The sequence below is a fragment of the Archocentrus centrarchus genome, chromosome 6, assembly GCF_007364275.1.
Source record: "Archocentrus centrarchus isolate MPI-CPG fArcCen1 chromosome 6, fArcCen1, whole genome shotgun sequence".
NCBI classification, from domain to species: domain Eukaryota; kingdom Metazoa; phylum Chordata; class Actinopteri; order Cichliformes; family Cichlidae; genus Archocentrus; species Archocentrus centrarchus.
In genome coordinates, this window is record NC_044351.1 from 13908162 (window position 1) to 13927628 (window position 19467).

Consider the following 19467-nt stretch of genomic DNA (forward strand, 5'->3'; position numbering starts at 1 on the left):
TATGGGTCACTCCTGGCATCATAAATCAGCTTGTATGTTCTAAGAACAGTCACATGCAGCCCAACACACCGTGAGACACCTGTGACTGCTCTCAGCGGCAATAAAAAAGATAAGCTGAACGTTGAGCAGATGGTGTTTTGCCGCAGAAACTCCACAAATGATTTCTAATGCGACTCACAGTCGACTCATTCAAGTTAAATATGATCCACGGGCCCCAGGCAGGCACTGCAGCTTTCACATTATCCTGTTCTTTTCTATTCATTATTAATGATTGCTCCCTAATGAGTTGGTCAGACTTAAAACCAAGAATCTCTAAACCAAATTTCTCCTAAACAAAGGTTTATGTTGAGACAGAGTGCAGCTATTTTGAGATGAAGGATGCATACAGCTCAGATGCTTTGCAGAGAATTATCCATTAGTGGGAGGAAGGGTGGCATTCTAAAAGTTCTGTTAAACTCTGAGCAGCTGTGGTTTTAAGTGAACTAATAGTTAGTAATACCCCTAGTTGGATCTAATCATGAGAGTGCTATCTATATCTCTGTGTTTGCACTGTACCCTGAACAAGCAACTCTGCTAGGAAATTAGAATCCTGAATGTTTGAGTTTCCTTGCTGTTGGCTTCGGGAAAGTATGCTAAAAATGCTCTAATTTGTCCCGCTGCACACACAGTTTCCCTGCCATGTTGCTCTCTACACAACAAAACAATGAGTGCAAAGAAAAACACTCAGACAAGCAAATGAGAGATAAAGAAAGTGAGCTAAAAAACACAGAATGAAAGAAATGTTTCTTAAAGGGATGGCTGATTTGGTTTCTTAGCATCTGAACATTTAATGTTTTTTGTCAAATAGCAAGAGGGTCTCTACTGGAAATATGCTGATCAGAGCAGAATAAGTTATTTTGTACAATAGATACACAAATATATACACATTGTTATGTAACACTTCCTACTGTGTGGTATCAAATGAGAGTGTCACAGTTTCTAAATTTCTCTGTGATAGAAGTATATAAATTTTAGCAGATGTGAAAAAAATTATATACACTATACTGCCAAAAGTATTTGCTTGTCTGCCTTCACACATATGAACTTGAGTGACCTCCCATTCTTAATCCATAGGGTTTAATATGATGTTGGCCCACCCTTTGTAGCTATAACGGCTTCAACTCTTCTGGGAAGGCTTTCCACAAGATTTAGGGGTGTTTCTGGGAATTTCTGGCCATTCTTCCAGAAGCACATTTGTGAGGTCAGACACTACTGTTGGATGAGAAGGCCTGGCTCATAGTCTCTGCTCTAATTCATCCCAAAGGTGTTCTGTCGGTTTGAGGTCAGGACTCTGTGCAGGACAGTCAAGTTCTTCTACACCAAACTCGCTCATCGATGTCTTTATGGACCTGTTTTGTGCACTGGTGTGCACTCATATTGGAACAGGAAGGGGCCATCCCCAAACTGTTCCCACAAAATTAAGAGCAGGAAATTGTCCAAAATGTCTTGGTCTGCTGAAGCATTAAGAGTTCCTTTCACTGGGACTAAGGGGCTGAGCCCAACTCCTGAAAGACAACCCCCCACCATAATCCCCCCTGCACCAAACTTTATACTTGGCACAATGCAGTCAGACAAGTACCAATCTCCTGGCAGCTGCCAAACCCAGAGTCATCCATTGGATTGCCAGATGGAGAGTCCAGTGGCGGTGTGCTTTACGCCACTGCATCCGATGCTTTCCATTTCACTTGATGATGTAAGACTTGGATGCAGCTGCAGCCATGGAAACCCATTCCATGAAGCTCTCTACACACTGTTCTTGAGCTAATGTGAAGGCCACATGAAGTTTGGAGGTCTGTAGTGGTTCTCTGCAGAAAGTTGCTGATCTCTGTGCACTATGAGCCTCAGCATCCACTGACCCCACTCTGTCATTTTACATGGCCTACCACTTTGTGGCTGAGTTACTGTCATTCCCAATTGTTTTCACTTTGTTATAATACCACTAACAGCTGACTGTGGAATATTTCATATTTAGAAAATTTCACAACTGGACTTGTTGCACAGGTGGCATCCTAGCACAGTACCAGGCTGGAATTCACTGAGCTCCTGAGAGTGACCCATTCTTTCACAAATGTTTGTAGAAGCAGTCTGCATGCCTAGGTGCTTGGTTTGATACACCTGTGGCCATGGAAGTGATTGGAACACCTGAATTCAGTGATTTGGATGGGTAAGTGAATACTTTGGACAATTTAGTGCATATATTTTTTTCCCTTTTTGACTGGAGATAAATACTTTTAGTATCTGTAGAAATTTATCTGTCTCGTGGGTTTTGTGTTGATGGGATGGAAACATTATATAATTTTGAAATCATCATCATTGTGCAGAGGAGGTTAACATAACATAGGCTTCCACTGGGCTGGTTTGTGGTTGGCCATGTGTGTTCTCAAAGTTATAAATTGTTTTCCAGCAGATATTTGTCCCAAACAGGAGGTTGACAGTTGTCATGTGACAGGCAGTGACCTACCATGCAGTGGATGTGTTGTAGGGAAGGAGCGTAGGGCTGTGGCTCTCCCCTCTGAGGCTGTGTCTGGGCTGGAAGTGGCTGGGGACCATGGGCTGGGCTTGAGCCTGGGCTTCGCTCTCCTCCGGCATGGACCTGTGCCACTGACTCCGAGCCTTCTTCAGCCAGCGTCCCCCCAGACCCCATTTCTCCAGATAGATCCGGCACAGCTCGTAGTTTATGGCTGAGTAGTAGAGAAAGTCCAGAGCCAGCAGCACCATTACGAAGAAGCCGTAGATCCACACACCAACCAGGGCTGTATAATTACTAAGAGAGAGAGACTGGGAGAATTAATACTGGGCAACCTGAAAAAGATGATGATAAATACTTTCATATCCTCAGAACTATGATCCAGTTACCCTCGTGCTGCACTCAAATCCTGAAAGCAATGATAGCGCCTGCCAGGTGTGAATATTTGCAGTTTATGTGGCAAGACCAAAACTTTCATCAAGTCCTCCCTTGATAAAACTAGTTAAAAAATAAATATATTTAAAAAACCTCCATCTGTTCCATTTACTGCTTCTTATATACTGCTTCCTAAATTGGACAAAGAATTTCATTAGCACAGGAGACTTTAATGCATCTCGTTTTGGCTCCTACATAGTTTCTCTAAAAATCAGTGCTCTCATTTTCCACCTCTCATAAATTTTCTTCATGTATTACATGATCCAACTGAATTTATGTGGGGCACATTTGATCTTTGTTTTAGTCCACCCACATCCATAAAGTATAACAAGGTGAATGAGCAGAAACGGGCCTCAGAAAATAGCTTCCTGAGTGGTTGGGGAAGCAGAATTTGAAAAAAAAAAACAAAAACAAAATTTTAAATTATCTTTTGGTGCCACGTTGCTGGTTAAATACTCCGGGCATGTAGGGTGGAAATATTACACACATTTGAGGGTTGAATAAATATTCTGACTCTGAGAGGCAGAGATGACACAGGACATTACTTCAAAATAGAGATTTATTTGAAGTGAAACCGTTCTTTTAGTTTTGCCTTAATATGCAATTAGTGTGACTCCATTGATTAAAGCCCTTAGCAAAAATGACATTCAAGTGGTAATTCAGTAAATCAACTGGATCCACTACTGTCTGGAAACGACGCAGCCTTAGGGAGGTTCGGCTGAATAAATTGCTTTAAAACCAGCATCTGAGCTGCTTGAATGAATGCTACGATAGACAAATCTGTCAGTCACCTGCTATAATTTTGTTTATCTGTCATATGTTTTATATGTTCGTGTTAATTTCTTGAACATTTATTCTCAGATGACTCCTCCATACATTTCAGTTCAATATTATTTCAGCTGCTCTGTAACTTTATCGAAGGCGGCATACAACATTGCACATAATAGTGAAACGCTCAGAGTCAAAATGCCTTTAGTTTTACCTCAAACTGCAGTAAATCTTAAGCTATAATCCCATTTTCACCATGAAGTGTAAGAAGAGAGCAAAATTATGGCCAGTTTAACTCGCTCGGCCAGCAGTAAATATCAAGCCTCTGGTCTTATTGGCCACTGAGCCGAGATAAAAGAGAGGCCCAACGGGCCATCTGACACTAAAAATGAAATATCATGACCTGCTGCGGGGCACTGTGTACCATTTGAGACAGAGGCATGCTGGGAGGGCATTAGTACAAAGAGCTGTGGTTTTGTCACCCAAGCCTCCCACTGGGTGCTCCCACAGAAGAAGAGGAGGCACATTTTTCTATGACCTTCACTCAGTTTAAATCTGCTTATCCTCCATGCAATGAGCATGTCTTTAAGTTCATTTGTCCTCTGTGAAAAATCTGTCATATCTTGGCATGGGTTAATAATACCGCACTGATACAGCTCTACAATCTTACATAGACTTTTACTGTGATGCAGTCTAGGACACTACAGTATGACTTAACATAATAGCCAGCACTTAACACCTGCCTTTGCAAGCTACTGTATCATGTGGGGGAGTCATACTCAAAACAAATGGGCTGCTTTTAGCAGACGCTTTCCTCTGTGGTGGTACTGAATACTTCTTCTTCTAGGTGTAGGTCAGTGTCAACAAGCTCTCTGTGCAAGAGGCAAATGGTGTCAGTGAGTACGATACTGTCAAGAAACTCTGGAGACCAAAACAAGCTGTTTTCATATGATCTGAGGTAAATTCATCTGTCACTATAGCAGCTCTCCAAGTTCTCTGAGATTCAGCACAACCAGTTTTTCCCTAATTATCTGTGACAAGTAGGTTAGCTTCTGGTCTCGTTTGTTTGTGTTTTAGCACAACTATCTGAACAGTAGTTCAGTAGTTGTGCACCACTCAATAAAATAGCTTCCTGAGGGGTGCAAATTTCCATTATAGGCCAAGAAAGAACTGACTAGCATTTAGTGTAAATCTTGGACCAATGCTGAGTCAGTGGAGTAAATGTATTTTTATGTTTTCCTGCATTTCACTCATTGCACTCTAAATATTCCATTTATATGTCCTTATTGACAAACTGGTAAACGGAAAACTGATAATGATGACACACAAGCACCTAAAACAAGGGTCAGAAACAGACTCTGTTACAAATATATGCAGGTATAAAACTTCATGCGCTCAGTCCTTGTCCATATGTGTCTTGTGCAGCCCGCTTTTCAACAATATGTTATTGCTCCCAACATGTGACATGGACTGTTAAGCTGGGCAATGTTAAAGCTTTGGATTTGAGTAACACTGGGTGCCTGGAGATCCTTACTGCAATGGGTTTTTTTTATGTTAAATATAATTTGTCAAAACCAAGTAAATGAAAAAAAAAAAAAGGCAGAGCAGATGTTTTGTCAGAGGACATGCAGAGCATAAAGGGATTATTACTCACTTGTGTGCATAACCATCAGATGTGGTGGTGAGGTTGACCTGCATGACCAGCTGGAACTCGGTCTCGTTGCAGCAGTACTTGAAGGCGGTGTTGTTGTGGTGGCAGCAGAACATGTAGGTCTTGTTGTCTGAGAGTCGTGGGCAGTGAAAGCCAAAGTGGTACCGCCCTTTGTGGTCAGAGTAGGGTTCACACACTCGGTAATGAGCTGAGAGGGCTGCAGTGGTGAAAAAGGAAAAAAAGAAAGTGCAGATGTAATATTCAGGAGACACACACAAAGAAGAAATGCGGCTCATGACCTTTGAGGCACAATTTGTGTTTTTCTCCCAGTTCTGAAAATGACAACAGCTCTCAAGGAAGCACCTTTCAACCTACAACAGCCAAACTGCAAAAACATAATAGTGAATGCTTGTTGCCTCTGAAAATACATGGCTGCTTTGAATTTATTTAATAATTATGGCATAGGACAAGGAACACAAAGCACTGTGTTTTTGCAAAAATAATCAGCGTAAATCTTACATTATGCATGCAGGCCCATGTTGGCAAAATTACTGTCATTTTTATCCTTGAAGGAACACAGCAGCCCCCAAAACACAGAGAATATTAAACTGATTAGCTAATCATTCAAACTAGAGGGTGGTATCTTATTTTCTTTATATTGTCACACACACCATCCTGACATCACAAGAGTTTGCATAAGCACAAGCTGAGCTGGAATTCGTGAAATTCCAGGGATCTTGGTAAAGAACCTAATGACACTTGTTGCAGTAGTGGATGCTGACACATTAGTGGGTGAACGAAATAATGTGTAGGTGGTGCCAGACTTGCAGCTTTGTTTCTCGTCTTTAGCCACAATGTTCTTAAGCCACACAGTTTAGTCTCTGTTGGCCTGCTCACTTTTATCATTGTAACTAAACCCAAAATACTCAGCACAGTTACAGTACAGTAACAAGCGGCCTCGGCTGCGTTTTGGTTGTAGTCAGAATTGTGTTGAAAGGCAAATTTTTTAGTCATATGTGAAACATGACTAAAAAAAAAAAAAAGAATTTTAACTCCAGAACTCTGAACAGGAACTCATATAGGCAAAGTCATCCTGAAAAGTGTAATTATTTGGCAGAGAAAGTCATACAGGTGGAAACAGTCAGTTCATTATGAAGCAGTGGTCCTCTGGCTTATTAGCATTCAGCTGTAATATGCTAACAAGTCCCTGCAGCTTTAGAGGGAAATGAATCTGTTCGTCCTTGCTGCCTTGTGGGGAAAAACAATAATGTGTTTGGTTACGGATTCTGGCAACTAGTGAGGAACTGCACATAAAATTACAAGAATCACAAACCAATAATAAATGACCAATCTACTGGAGAAATTTATAAAGCTGATATCACCATTAATGACACCTGCTTGGCATCCTCATTGTTTCATACCTAAAACAACCTATGACCTGTCTAAAATGATAAATAAATAAATATAGTTATTCAGATGCCCATGAGCACTGGAAGCCGAAACAGTGACAAATATACAGCATGTATTGGTGCAATTACATTTTAAACTTCTTTGCAGTCTGTAATGGAGAGATTATGTGGCCATTTTTTTTTTCAAATAATCTTACAGTAAATTTATAATGCTCATTTCCAGCTCCATAATTCTATTCTTGGACTCTACTAGAGTAGCTTTGCATGATTCACAGTTTAAAATAATTCTTATGGGTCTACTGGGACTTGGTGCAGCACCTCAGTTCATCCTTTGAAACAAGGAATTTTAACTTTGCTAATAGTTACAACCACACTCCCTTTAACACACTTTAAGACACTTCTTCTGATTGGCTCCCCCTTGCAAACAACAAATGTTTAAAGGATTATTTGTGCGTACACACCTCATTATTTGAAATTTTGGTCAAGTTTCATGTGAAAGGGTATGATACAAAATAAGGAAAACCACAATATATGTTGCAGTTTACAGGTTTTTTGTTACAAATACACTAATAAGATTTTAATCTTATTAATGGCTCTGTGTGCGTTATCAGAATCAGAAGGTTTTATTGTCATATGGGTGAACAGGTTCACAGCATTAGGAAATTGCTGCGGTACTTCATGCTTACAAAAAACCAAAAAACAAATAAGTATAAAAACTATAAGACAATGTTACAAATATACAAATTACAAATATACAGAGATATTAGAACTATAACTATAACACAATATTAAAAAATATACCGTGCAGAGAATAATTAAAAGATAAAAGAATGTAAACTATAGTCAAGTAATATGTACATCAGTGCAAACAGACAGGTGCATAAACATAGGGTCATCGGCATTTGTGGAGGGTGGTGGTAACAGTCTTAGGGTTATTGTTCATGAGTCCAACAGCAGAGGGGAAGAAACTGTTCTTATGGCGGGAGGTTCTGGTCCGAATGGACCGTAGCCTCCTGCCTGAGGGGAGAGGGTCAAAAAGTCTGTGCCCAGGGTGAGAGTGGTCGGCTGTGATCCGACCTGCACGCCCCAGTGTCCTGGAGGTGTACAGGTCCTGGAGAGATGGGAGGTTACAGCCAATCACCTTCTCAGCAGAGTTCACAACGCACTGTAGTCTCTGTTTGTCCCTAGTGGTGGCTCCAGCGTACCACACAGTGATGGAGGAGGTAAGGATGGACTCGATGATGGCAGTATAGAACTGCATCATGGTCCTTACTGGCAAGTTGAATTTCTTCAACTGCCGCAGGAAGTACATCCTCTGCTGGGCCTTTTTGATGACAGAGGTGATGGTGGGCTCCCCCTTGAGGTCCTGGGTGATGGTAGTTCCTAGGAAGCGAAATGAGTCCACTGTGGTGATGGGGGTGCCAGTCAGGATGATGGAGGGTAGAGGGGCTGTGTGCTTCCTAAAGTCCACTATAATCTCCACTGTCTTCTGGGCGTTCAGCACCAGGTTGTTGTGGCTGCACCAGGACACCAGACGTTTGACCTCCATCCTGTAGGCCGACTCGTCCCCGTCTGAGATGAGTCCGATTTGCCAGTCCTTTTATTCTGTTCCATTTTGGTTGGTAATTCTCAGTCAAAGCATAAATTAAATGATGCCACTTCATGGGAAGTGCACCTGAGTGATCCTTTTCTTATGTTTTTCCTTTCATCAGGAAGCCTAAAAATCTGGCAGTGTTGTCAGTAAAACACATTTTACTGTGATTTAGTTCAAGGTCCACTTAGTGTATGCCACGGTGTGATAGAAGTCTTTCACTCATCTCAGACCAGTTTAGAGCAGTCTGCAGCCTGAGCGTTTGGCTCGCTTGGGTTTACTTGTACATGCGCTAACTTCATTATTTGAAACTTCAGGTATGTTTAACACGACAGGTCCAATAGGACCTCTGCTTAAATATACTGACAGTTTGATATGATTTCTATCACTGTGGCACTGTGCGTTTCATTTGCAGCTCTTGCAGTGCTGTTTGGCTTTGGCTGACAGTTCTCAGCTGAATCACAAATTAAATGATGTCACTCCACGTTGAAGTGCACTGAGATTAGTTATATTGGAACTTATTTATCTTTCTCTCATGTGTTTCCTTTTATGAGCGGAGCCAGGAAATATGGCTGTGTTGTCAGTTAAAGTGTTTTTGCTGTGATTTAGTTGAAGGTCCACTTATGCTGCAGTGTGATAGAGGTCTTTCACTCATCTCAGGCCAAGGCAGATCAGCATTTGAAAGAGACCTCTTTCAGGTTATAATGAGCTTGCTGGCCATCTTTGCTTCAGCAATGCTAATTTCAGCTGTAGAGGCTGTAAAATGAAACAGTGTTGAAGGACACAGTAGAATTGAAAGTCAAGGATGGCTTCCAGTGAAAGAAAGCTCTTCATTTGACCCTTGCATTGACAATGCAAGTTAGTTAATCCATGAAAAAGTTCTACAGTCAGCTCATGTTTTTATGCCCTTTAAAAGAAGAAGGTCAACGGCTGAGGGTTAGTAACCTGGTAGTAAAGAAGAAGAGGCCCTCCACAATTGTAAGTGGAGTATAAAATTCTCTAATGATGCACAGCTGGAATGAGAAGAGTTCAAGGGAAGTCTCTGGCTTCTTAAATGAACAACAGCTGCTTCTGGAAAGGATAGCATTGTAAACAAACCCACCTGGTTAATTTCATTAACACCTTTTGAAATTTAGGATACAGTTAACAGCTTGGCTCTTGAACTACAGTTTGTTTACTACCTGCAGTCTGAAAAGTGCTGTGGCTCTCTCTCTCTCTCTCTCTCTCTCTCTCTTTCTCTCAGTGGTGCAAATGCACCACATCAGTGCTCACCCATCACAGTTTATTTGTAACTGCGCTCACATCTGCAGTTCGTCTTTGTTCTGAAACATAAAGGTTGGCATGTTTCATTCGGTGAGCATCTACAAAGAAAACAAAATGATTTTCACTCACAAGAAAGTCATTCAATTGGATTTTTTTTTTGTGAGCTGTAAATGTAATGTGCACATCCTGTGCTGTGTGCATCTTCTTGGTGTTATTAGCTTTGCCGTTGGTTTGTTTGTTTGTTATTCACTCAGTCTGTCTGTCTCTCTGTCGGCAAACCAAATCTACCAAGCTGTGAAGGTTGGCAGAAAGGTGGAGAACGCATGCATATAGATCACTATTTTTAAAATTGCAAGACAGGGCATGGGCTCTTCTGCCTCAGCTTGTTCAAACATAAAAAACAGCTTTGATGATCATCATTACATTAAAAAATATAAGCATGATAATAATATCAATCTACCTTTTTTTTTTAATTAAAAAGTCAATTGCAGCTTGACCATCAGGTTCACGTGATGAGCATCACTCCAAACAATTTAAAGACTAAAGTAAATTAAAGTCTTAATTGTTTATTATCAATTTACTTTTCTGAGCTGCAATTAGATATCTGAAGTATTGCGCTTTAGTGATTCTGCTGTATAGTCTTTAGTGTTAACTACAACACGTTTATGTGCTTTTTATATACAAAACCTACATATATATGTGTGACATAATGACTTAACATTGTGTCAAATCAGAAATCAGTTGCAGAGATTGTTGAGGGTTGTATTTCATTCTGCATTACTGCCAAAGTCAGGAGAAATTTGGGTATTATTTCTCATTTCTGGCACTCATTCAGCATTCATAGCATTACTGCACACACAGTTTGCTCTGTAGTTGTAATCATCGATCTTTGGGTTTGATGCATATTCCTGGAAATATGAAAACGGCCATTTTCAAACCAAAGATAGGTGCTGAGTGAGGAGGGCATTAACATGAATAACACTCTCCTCACTCTTTTGATTGTTATGGGTTTTCAACCTGCTGCTTGCTCCTGCCAGCTGTAGTGCCGATTTCTCGCTCTCGCTCTCGCTCCTCATCCTCCTCCTCGCCCTGTTTTGTCATTTTCAAACTTGAGTCGGCATATTTTTTTTTTTTTTTCCTTCTGCATAATGTGTTTTTCATATCTAAAAGATATGTGTTGGCTGGGTTCTTCTCTTTGTAGCTTCTGGGGTTATAATGTGCTCCCTTCACAGTTTACACTGCATGGCCTCGTTTATAGAGCACCCTAAGGTTCAGAGCTTTTCCTGCCAAATAAAAGTAAGTTTTTGGCAGTAAATGTTTAAAGCACCCTAATGTTAAATGTGTCTGACTCAGCTTCTGGCCATCACATGTAAACATCCATCTTTCTGTCTGTAAAACTTTGATTTTCTTGGCTTGCTCCCTGTATTCAGTTTATAACACTATAGTGGCTCAACCAGCAAAGGACTGACACCTATATTTTGGGGGCATCCAAAGTTGGTAGAAACTGCCCTTAGCGTGAGTAATAGGAGCACCACTACCTGAAACTCTGATATGAACATCTGCAGGCTCAGAAGAAAAAAAAAAAAGGGGGAGGGGGGGGGGGGGGAGCAGATAGGCAGACTCAAAAATAGGCTTGGACTAAAATTCACAGACCTGCAGTGGACAGCAGGAGGAAGATGACCGTCAGGACATTGAAGGACTGCCGGCTGGAGATAGTCATCTTCCTGTCCTCATGTGGGAAGAAGTGAAGGGAGCAGGAGGGTAGGGGGAGAGGGAGGGGAAGGGGGGAAGGGCTGTTCTGTTTTAGCTGGACGTGGGCATCCTCTGCTCGCTGACAGCTTCTCTCACATGGCTGCTGCTTAGAGTCAGGGCTCCTAATGGGAACAAGACAAGCAGGGGGAGAAAAGATTAAGTTATTTGATTTGGATTTCTGGAAGTTCCACCCAACTGTGTGGACAGCTTGTCTGGCAGTGAGCACCCATGATGCCTTCCGAAATCTGTCCTAAAGCTTACATAACAGGACCACATGGGCATTCGATTTAATTGAAACTGGCACTCTGACAACACTGGGGCTAAAAGTTGTTCCATGCTTGCTTTTTCTTGTCTATAAGTCATGGTAAATTACTGTGGCAATCATGAAAATGTTTACCTCCCTGAGCTGAAACTGTTGTCAGTTGTTTAGCTGATTCTAATAAAATTGACAAAACCACATCTCAAATTAGATGTGCAGTTATGTAATTCTGTGAACTGTGCTCCGCAGTGAAGAAAAACTGCACATACCATGCATTAAAAGTACGGTGCTCTAAGAAGAACGCATATTTAATGAATTGCACATAATCTGCTCTTTCAGCACAGTGTAAAGTTTTGATTGCAGAGCTGCTATAGAGAACTTTGCTTGCAAGTGATGCATTATAGGGGTTCATGAATTCTTCTTCCACATTATCACCATTCGACGCATCGCCACAGCCATCCATCTACTGATGATAAGAAAGATTAATGGGGTGGCAGGACATTTCGTTTAGGCACACTTGTTTCTGTTCTGTTAGCCTCAGAGAAATTTGCACATAAATGATCTCTCTCTGTGCATTAGTTTAAGGTGATGCTACTGGTAATTTATTGCAAGCTATGTAAATGAACCATTTGCAAATTTAATGCGAAACCACCTTTTGTTTGCTGCTAAAATCCCATTTTTCTGACTTTCAGGTTTATACAAAACTGTACCAGAAAGCATTGATCGCTTTAGCTGTGTGTATGTGCAGAGAAACTTAAACATCTTCTCTGGAAGCTGGTTGGAAAATATTACAAACTTGGCTCCTAAATTATTGAGAACCTGACAGAGGTTGACAGTGGAGGAGAAACTAAGCAAAAAGAGCAAAAGCAAGGGTGTAGAGGGCCATCAGTGTTCTTGCCACGAAAAGAATTCAGCATATCAGTGGATCAAAGCCGGTCTAATGTTGCATCACCAGCCTCTGTCTTTTTTGAGCTGTTTTGGTAACACTCTGATGTATGGTATAGATGTACATCCATTTGGAGGGAGACTGGAAAGTTTTGCTTCTTTCACATGAACACACACAACCAAAAGATAAATGGTGGGGGTGGGGCATTGGCCAGCAGGTCAGAAATGGCAAGTTTTCTATAATGAGGAGGAATAAATCAGCAACGAGCTACGTTTTTGTTTGTTTGATTTGTTGTTTTGCTGTTTGTTGTTTTTTAAGGGTTTTACACAAGTAGCCACATCTGCGGAAGAGTGAGTTCATTGCTAACTATGAGCTAATGTTTGTGTGGACTAATGCTCAGTATTTGTTCCAGATTTACATTCTTGTCTTTGAAAGTTGAGCTGCATCAATTAATTAACTGTTATTATGTTATTATGTTGTAATTTTCCAAGTAAACAGAATATTTTTCAGGTTTGGTATTCAGATAAAGTGATACATTTAATGGCATCAACATGCGCTTTGGAATATTTTGTGGAAATCTTTCAGCTCCTTTATTTTTAAACCAAACAACAGATTGATAAAATCATCTAGAGATAAGGCTATCCTGAAAAAATATCAGTTGATTATTTAAAATGGCATTGCTTGTTTTGCAGCCGGTACACAGTGGATCACTGAGGATGAAATAGGCTGGCTGTGGAGAAAACAGCATTTGGCAATTTTTACACCTTTAACACCTTTTTGCACACTTGGGCAGTTGATGCAGAAAGCGGCAAAGCTGTCAGGTCTACAGAGCTGTAAAAGCGGAAAATGCAGGCCTCCGAATTACAGGTCTTTCACAGGTCCAGAGCTTAAGATTTTATCCAAAGCCATTCATGGAAAACTGAAACCTCAAAGTAACCTGAGGGCAGAGAGAGTCATCCGAATGGAATACCTAGACTTTATCCAAATTGCTGTTGACCTAAACAGACTTAAAAAGGGAGGTGATTTGAGTACTGGGAGAAGGACAAAGATCTACACCAGTTAACAAGCACCGACTGTTAATAAGAGTAGCCTAGATGTCTTTCCCAGCAGGTCACACCAGTCCTACTCATGGTAAAAAAAAAAAAATTCCTCATGATAAAAATCTCATGTGATTAGAGCTGAGAATATGGCTGCTATCTTTTGGGAACTGCATACATGGGTACACAACCAGGAGGAGCAGCAATACATTGACTGTCTAACCTGATTAGACTGAATCTAATGCAGACTCTATCCCTAAGAAGACATACGCTCCCTTTCCAGGATGGATAAACAATAACCTTAATAAAATATACAACCATCTTTCTCTAGTTGAGACAGGACCTATTGCTGGTTATAAATATGGCATGTAACCATGTGAATGAGTCATGCACCAATGAAAAACATGTTTTGGAAGACTCTAAAGTCCAAACCCTTCAAATTCCAGCCTATCTGGAAAATCCCATTCTCCGTGATTCATAGGATCAATTACAGGTACTGCTCCACCTCCTATTTGTTAAAATCTCTCGGTCACAATACCAATATACAATGAAGCTACTGTGGACCACATGGACAGAATATGAGCTGCAAGTGGAGCACGGCAAGCTTTTTCTGTCAAAGTCTTTTAAAGCATTTTTTGATCTGAAAAGCTGTTCCCTCTTCAGAAAGCCAGGCAACTGAGGTCCCAGGAGACTTGTTAGAGTGGCATTTCATATATTTTTTTCCAGTCTTTTTATTTCTGGTGAAAGCTTTAGTGTACTGTCAGATGACAACATGTAAAGTAAAACAAGGGATTCCCATCCTTTCTAATCCCCCACCCCACTCCCCTCACACATCAACTCTTCTTTTCTACTGCTGTGGTCTTTTATATACATTATTTTCTTGTATCCCTGTATTTTCACATGGTGTCCCGCTGTTCCCTGTGCTGCGCAGGCTATAAAAGGGCAAGGTTCACAACATCACGGCGCAGGGCTTGTTTGCAAAGAAGACATAAATGTTCAGGGGTTTGTGTAATGAGTCTGATGGTAGTGAAGCAGAATATGTACTGTAAATACACAGAAGCGCATGTAGACAGGCATACACAGCACTGCACACAGTGTATGGTGCTCCCTGGGACTTAAAATAGAACATACTGTTCAGCCCAGCATGCGACACAGATGGAGGGTCTAGCTACGTGCTGTTTATGTCTCAAATCAAACTAAAATATACATAAAGACCATGGAAACACCCACTCTCTGAGTAAATGTAAAAGCTGTTGTGAGAGGAAATACTGTATTTCCTGAAAAAAGCGTACAGATTTCATTTACTTGTCCGCATGTTCTTCATTAGTCGCAGAGGAAAGAAGCAAATATTAAGTGACCAATTGCTGCAGTAACCACTGTGAAGCTAGCAGCACACTTTTCATCACAACACAGCAGGAGACCCAAATCTGTCAGAAGTTTGATGAGGAAAAGCGCAGTGGAAGATTTTTGGACTATTTGAAGATTATACACAGCGATAAGCCGGGCCTGTCTCATGAACATCCTTGTCCAAGTCTTATTTTTGTTCAAACATTAGCTTTAAAGTATGTGACACGTTATTATGCTTTCTAAAAATCATGATTTATTTATTTTGGCCTGCAGTGTCCCTGACCTGAGAAGCTTTCAAGTTTGTAAAAGCAAAAGCTCGAGATTATAATTCTCGCTCTCTCTCTCCAACTTAGCTTTATTTTTAGAAGAAACATTTAGTCCTGTCTTTTTGAGTATTCACATAACCTTTTTCTTCCATGGGTGATAGTAGTTGGATATTTATGCGCCCTCTGTGTCTCATTATTAGAGTTTCCTCAGAGCACATAAATGCACTCTCTCTTGCTTTGCTTGCCCTTAATCCATGTTAATGTGCGTTATCAATCACCCTAAAACACATGAGCATCCGGAGTGAAGTACAGTTTAGAGATGAGACTCCCACTTCACACAGGGGAAGAGCGAGCAGTAGCTAAGTGACTGTGGGTTTGCAGATGGGCTTGCATCCAAATACATTCTGTTGCAGCCCTCTGCCTAACTGATGCTCCATTTGACTATCATCATAATAAATTGGATTTCATTCACATTTGATGACATTAGAGCTTCACTCAGAAGCACTACAGTGCTCCATTAGGATATGATGTCAGGAGATTTAGAGCTGTGATCTGATGATTGTCATTGGCACAGAGGGCTGAATTGTCTGCAACACAAGCATCAGTGAGTAAGGAGTGGCAGCCTCAGCCACTGAAAGTGATGGTTGGTGAATATGTAGGACATGTGACAGAACTGTGGATAAAAAACTGTCCACTGATCAGACGACACCAGTAGTTTGGATTGTTTATTTTTGCATTTTTTGTGTGTTTTCTTTGAAGGGCAATTAAAAAACAATAATGATAAAAAAAAAAAAAAATTGTTTTAAAGTTGTTGTTTTTTTTTTTTTGAATTTGTGTACAAATACCCACTGTTGTGGGTAAATGCAGTCATACGAAAAAGAAAGTGCATCCTCTTTCTGTTTATAGGTTTTATATATCAGGACATAAAAAAATGTATCTGGTCCTTAGCAAGTCTCAAAATTAGCTAAATATATCCTCAGATGAGTAACAGGGCATTACGTCTTACACAGTCTCATTATTTATCAAACAAAGCAGAAACACACTGCAGAGGCAGTGTGTGAAAACTAAGTACACCCTTACGGCTTCCATGGGAATCAAGCATCTAAGTAGCAGCCTGGAGCCATTAATCAGATGCACTTGATTAATCATCAGTAAGTGTGAGCACCTCTATAAAAACAATTTTTCAAGAAGCGGTGCAAATTCACCCTGAGGCCCAACCATGCGATGCTCAGAGAAACTGCAAAAATAAAAATAGAACCCCAAGAGTTACATGTCACATTCTACAGGCCTCACTTAGCATGTTGAATATTAATTTTTATGACAGTACAATTAGAGAAAAACTGAACATATATGGCTTGTTTGAATGCTTGCCAGGAGAAAGCCTTTTCTCTCTAAAAAGAGCATGCCAGTGCAACTTAGGTTTGCAAAGCTGCATCCGAACAAACCACAAGACTTCAAATGTTTTGGCCATAATGCACAGCGCCATGTGTGGAGAAAAACAAACACAGCTCATACCAACTGTCAGCATGGTGGTGGAGGGGTGATGATTTGGGCTTTGGGCTTGTTTTGCAGCCACAGTACCTGGACGCCTTGCAGTCATTGAGTCAACAATGAATTCTTCTGTATAGTTAATGTGAGGCCATCTGTCTGACCGCTTAAGCTTGGCCACGACTGTGTCATGCAAAAGGACAATGATCCCAAGCACAGCAGCAAATCTACAGCAGAATGACTGAAAAAGAAAAGAATCAAAGTGTTGCAATGGCCCAGTCATAGTTATTGCTGCTCGAGGTGGCTCTACAAGCTACCAAATCATTGGGTGTACTTAGTTTTTCACAAGGTGTTTCCACATTTGACTTATTTTTTATTGAATACATAATGACACAGTGTAATATGTCATGTGTTATTGTTCATCTGAAGTTGTATTTAACAACATTTGAGATTGTCATTTTTTATTATGATGTTGTGATATGTAAAATCTCATAATTGAAAGAGGGGTTTTTTCTTTTCTTTCTTTTTTAAATTTTTTTTTTTTTTTACCATGACTGCATCATCTTACCTGCAGCTAAAATGTCTATCTATCCATACCAATATATTGGTGAAGCCTCCATTATAACACACAAATTTTGCCTGCTTCAGCATATGCATATATCTACCCAGGATAGCTCTCAGAAACTAAAAAACAAAAAAAAAATGTTTGTTTGGGAATATGTTGAAGATAGCATTTCAGCTTGATAGTTGCATCTTTAACAGTACTGAATGATGGATCTAAATACCTAAAATGAAGCACGACATTTTGTTTTCTGGCCTTGAAAGCAGTTATGAAGGTTGATTTTCTCAATGGCTCTGACTTTGTGACATAACCCAGTCAACCAAGATAAAAGGACAAGTTTCTCCATCATATTCTGTTTCAATTATTCTAATTGTATCTTTTGATGAATCGCAAGAGGTCTCGAAATTCAACATAAAAAAATTACAGACACACAGCAAGTGTCATATAAGGCTGTGTGGCAGGCAGAGTGTGGGGACAGGAAGTAGGACTCTGGAGACAGGAATGAACTCAAAACAGCAGCTTTAATGCCGTTTCTTGCAGGAATACAAGCTAAACATGATTGCAGGGCAGGAGCAGGGGAACTGAAAATTAAAAAACTCGGAGCAGACAGACACACATCCAAGAGGGAGACTCGGAAAATAAATACACACCAGGTAATTAGGGAAATGGGAAACACACCTGAAACTCAGTGGGGAAACAAGACATTAGATACTATCAAATTAAGAGAGGAAGTAACTAACACATATGACTAACATATACTCAAACATATGAACTTGACCAAAGACAGAAAGGTAAAGAACCACAGACACAAGACTGACTTCACACAGGAGAGTCTAAGGATAAAACACAGAGATGAGACTGGAATAGACTGGACACCATCAAACAAGGACCCAATAACTAGAAGGTTTTTCATTCATTGTTTGAGTACATTTTACACCCACAAATTTTTTTATGGGTGTTTTTGATCTGACATCTTTTTATTACAAAGTGATCAGAGCAATAAGAGCCTATTTGTGCTGTCTCACTTTGAGCTCTGGGCTGCAGTCCTCGACATAAATTTGACTGATGAACGGAGTTTCTTCTTTGGTTTACATGAGCCATCACCTGAATAAATTTTCCAGGTCAAATATTCTAAATAAAGCCCAAAGACGACAGCAACATGTTTTTGTCTAAAGCCTGGATGTTGCCTGGGAGACCTTAACGTCACGGAGGACATAAGGAAGAGTGTAGCCTCTTGTAATTACCACCCACAATGTTGTGGACAGGAAATGAATACATAAAATCCTTAAAAAACGCTAAGGGAGAAAAACACAGCAGTGTTGCCATAGGGCTTGTTGTGGAGAGTTTGGTCGATATGGCAGCATAATAGCCTCAGCCATTGTGCAGTCCTGCCTTTGCTGCATGGGTGGTCTGTTTCTGTTTTTGACTTGGTAATGGTTTGTTAGCATAACGCAAGCAGAAGATGAGAGAACAACTGTAATCAAAGTAGCATCTGCTGCAGGCACATAGTGTTTCTACCTGCTGAGAGCTGTCATGTTGACAGAAACTATTCTGCCTTCTGCCTTCACTTTGTCTCACACCCTTAATTTATTATCAATTTGAATTACAAAGTCAGATTGGAAAATAATAGAGCTATTTGTCTGAAAATTCCCTCCTCCCTCCTTATAACCAGAATCATAACTCAACTCGCTTCAGTTTCATAATACCTGGCAGAAATGGCAGCATCGCATCATATTGTTTGAGCTAATCTACTATAGAAATACTTCTGGCTGGTATTTCTGAAGAAGGCAATATCAGCATCCATCTGGAAATAAAACTCCTGCAGCAGCAGTTACAAACATTGCTCAGTTCTTCTCGCTACACTGCACCAGCCACATTTCAAGTCGGGTAAACAACTAATATCATAACTTTGGAGCTGGTGGAGAAAAGGAATCTGACGCTTTTCCTTAAGCTTTAATCACATAAAAAATATTGAGAAGGCTAATTATTATACATTTACAAACTTGGGAAATTTTGGGAAACCCTAACTCACAGGAAAAAGTCTCCCCCTGACCGAGTGGGAATTTAACAGCGTGATTCTCTCACAAATAATTTTAGCAGGGCAATAAATATATGCATGCAGATAGAGAGAGAGGGGTCTAATGAGACAGCTACTGGAGTCTAATAAGTTGAATTCATTATACAATCAAGGCCTCAAAGTCAGCTGGGGGAATGAGAATTCTTGGAGCCTCATCTGACATAATGCAG

General features: G+C 40.4%; 1 protein-coding gene across 2 annotated transcripts in view; it reads right to left on the minus strand.

The window, feature by feature from the left end:
- The window catches only part of shisal1b (shisa like 1b), a 38430-nt gene that overhangs the window by 7688 nt on the left and 11275 nt on the right, over positions 1 to 19467 (minus strand). The window contains exons 2-4 of one of the 2 annotated variants that reach the window (XM_030731794.1): positions 11277 to 11497; positions 5364 to 5577; positions 2501 to 2803 (exon numbers count right to left, since the gene is read on the minus strand). In XM_030731794.1, coding sequence (XP_030587654.1) covers positions 2501 to 2803; positions 5364 to 5577; positions 11277 to 11343 — 584 coding nt within the window. In that variant the 5' untranslated portion in view covers positions 11344 to 11497. Of the gene's footprint in view, positions 1 to 2496; positions 2804 to 5363; positions 5578 to 11276; positions 11498 to 19467 lie in introns of those variants that run through there. The other variant, XM_030731793.1, reaches the window with a different exon arrangement.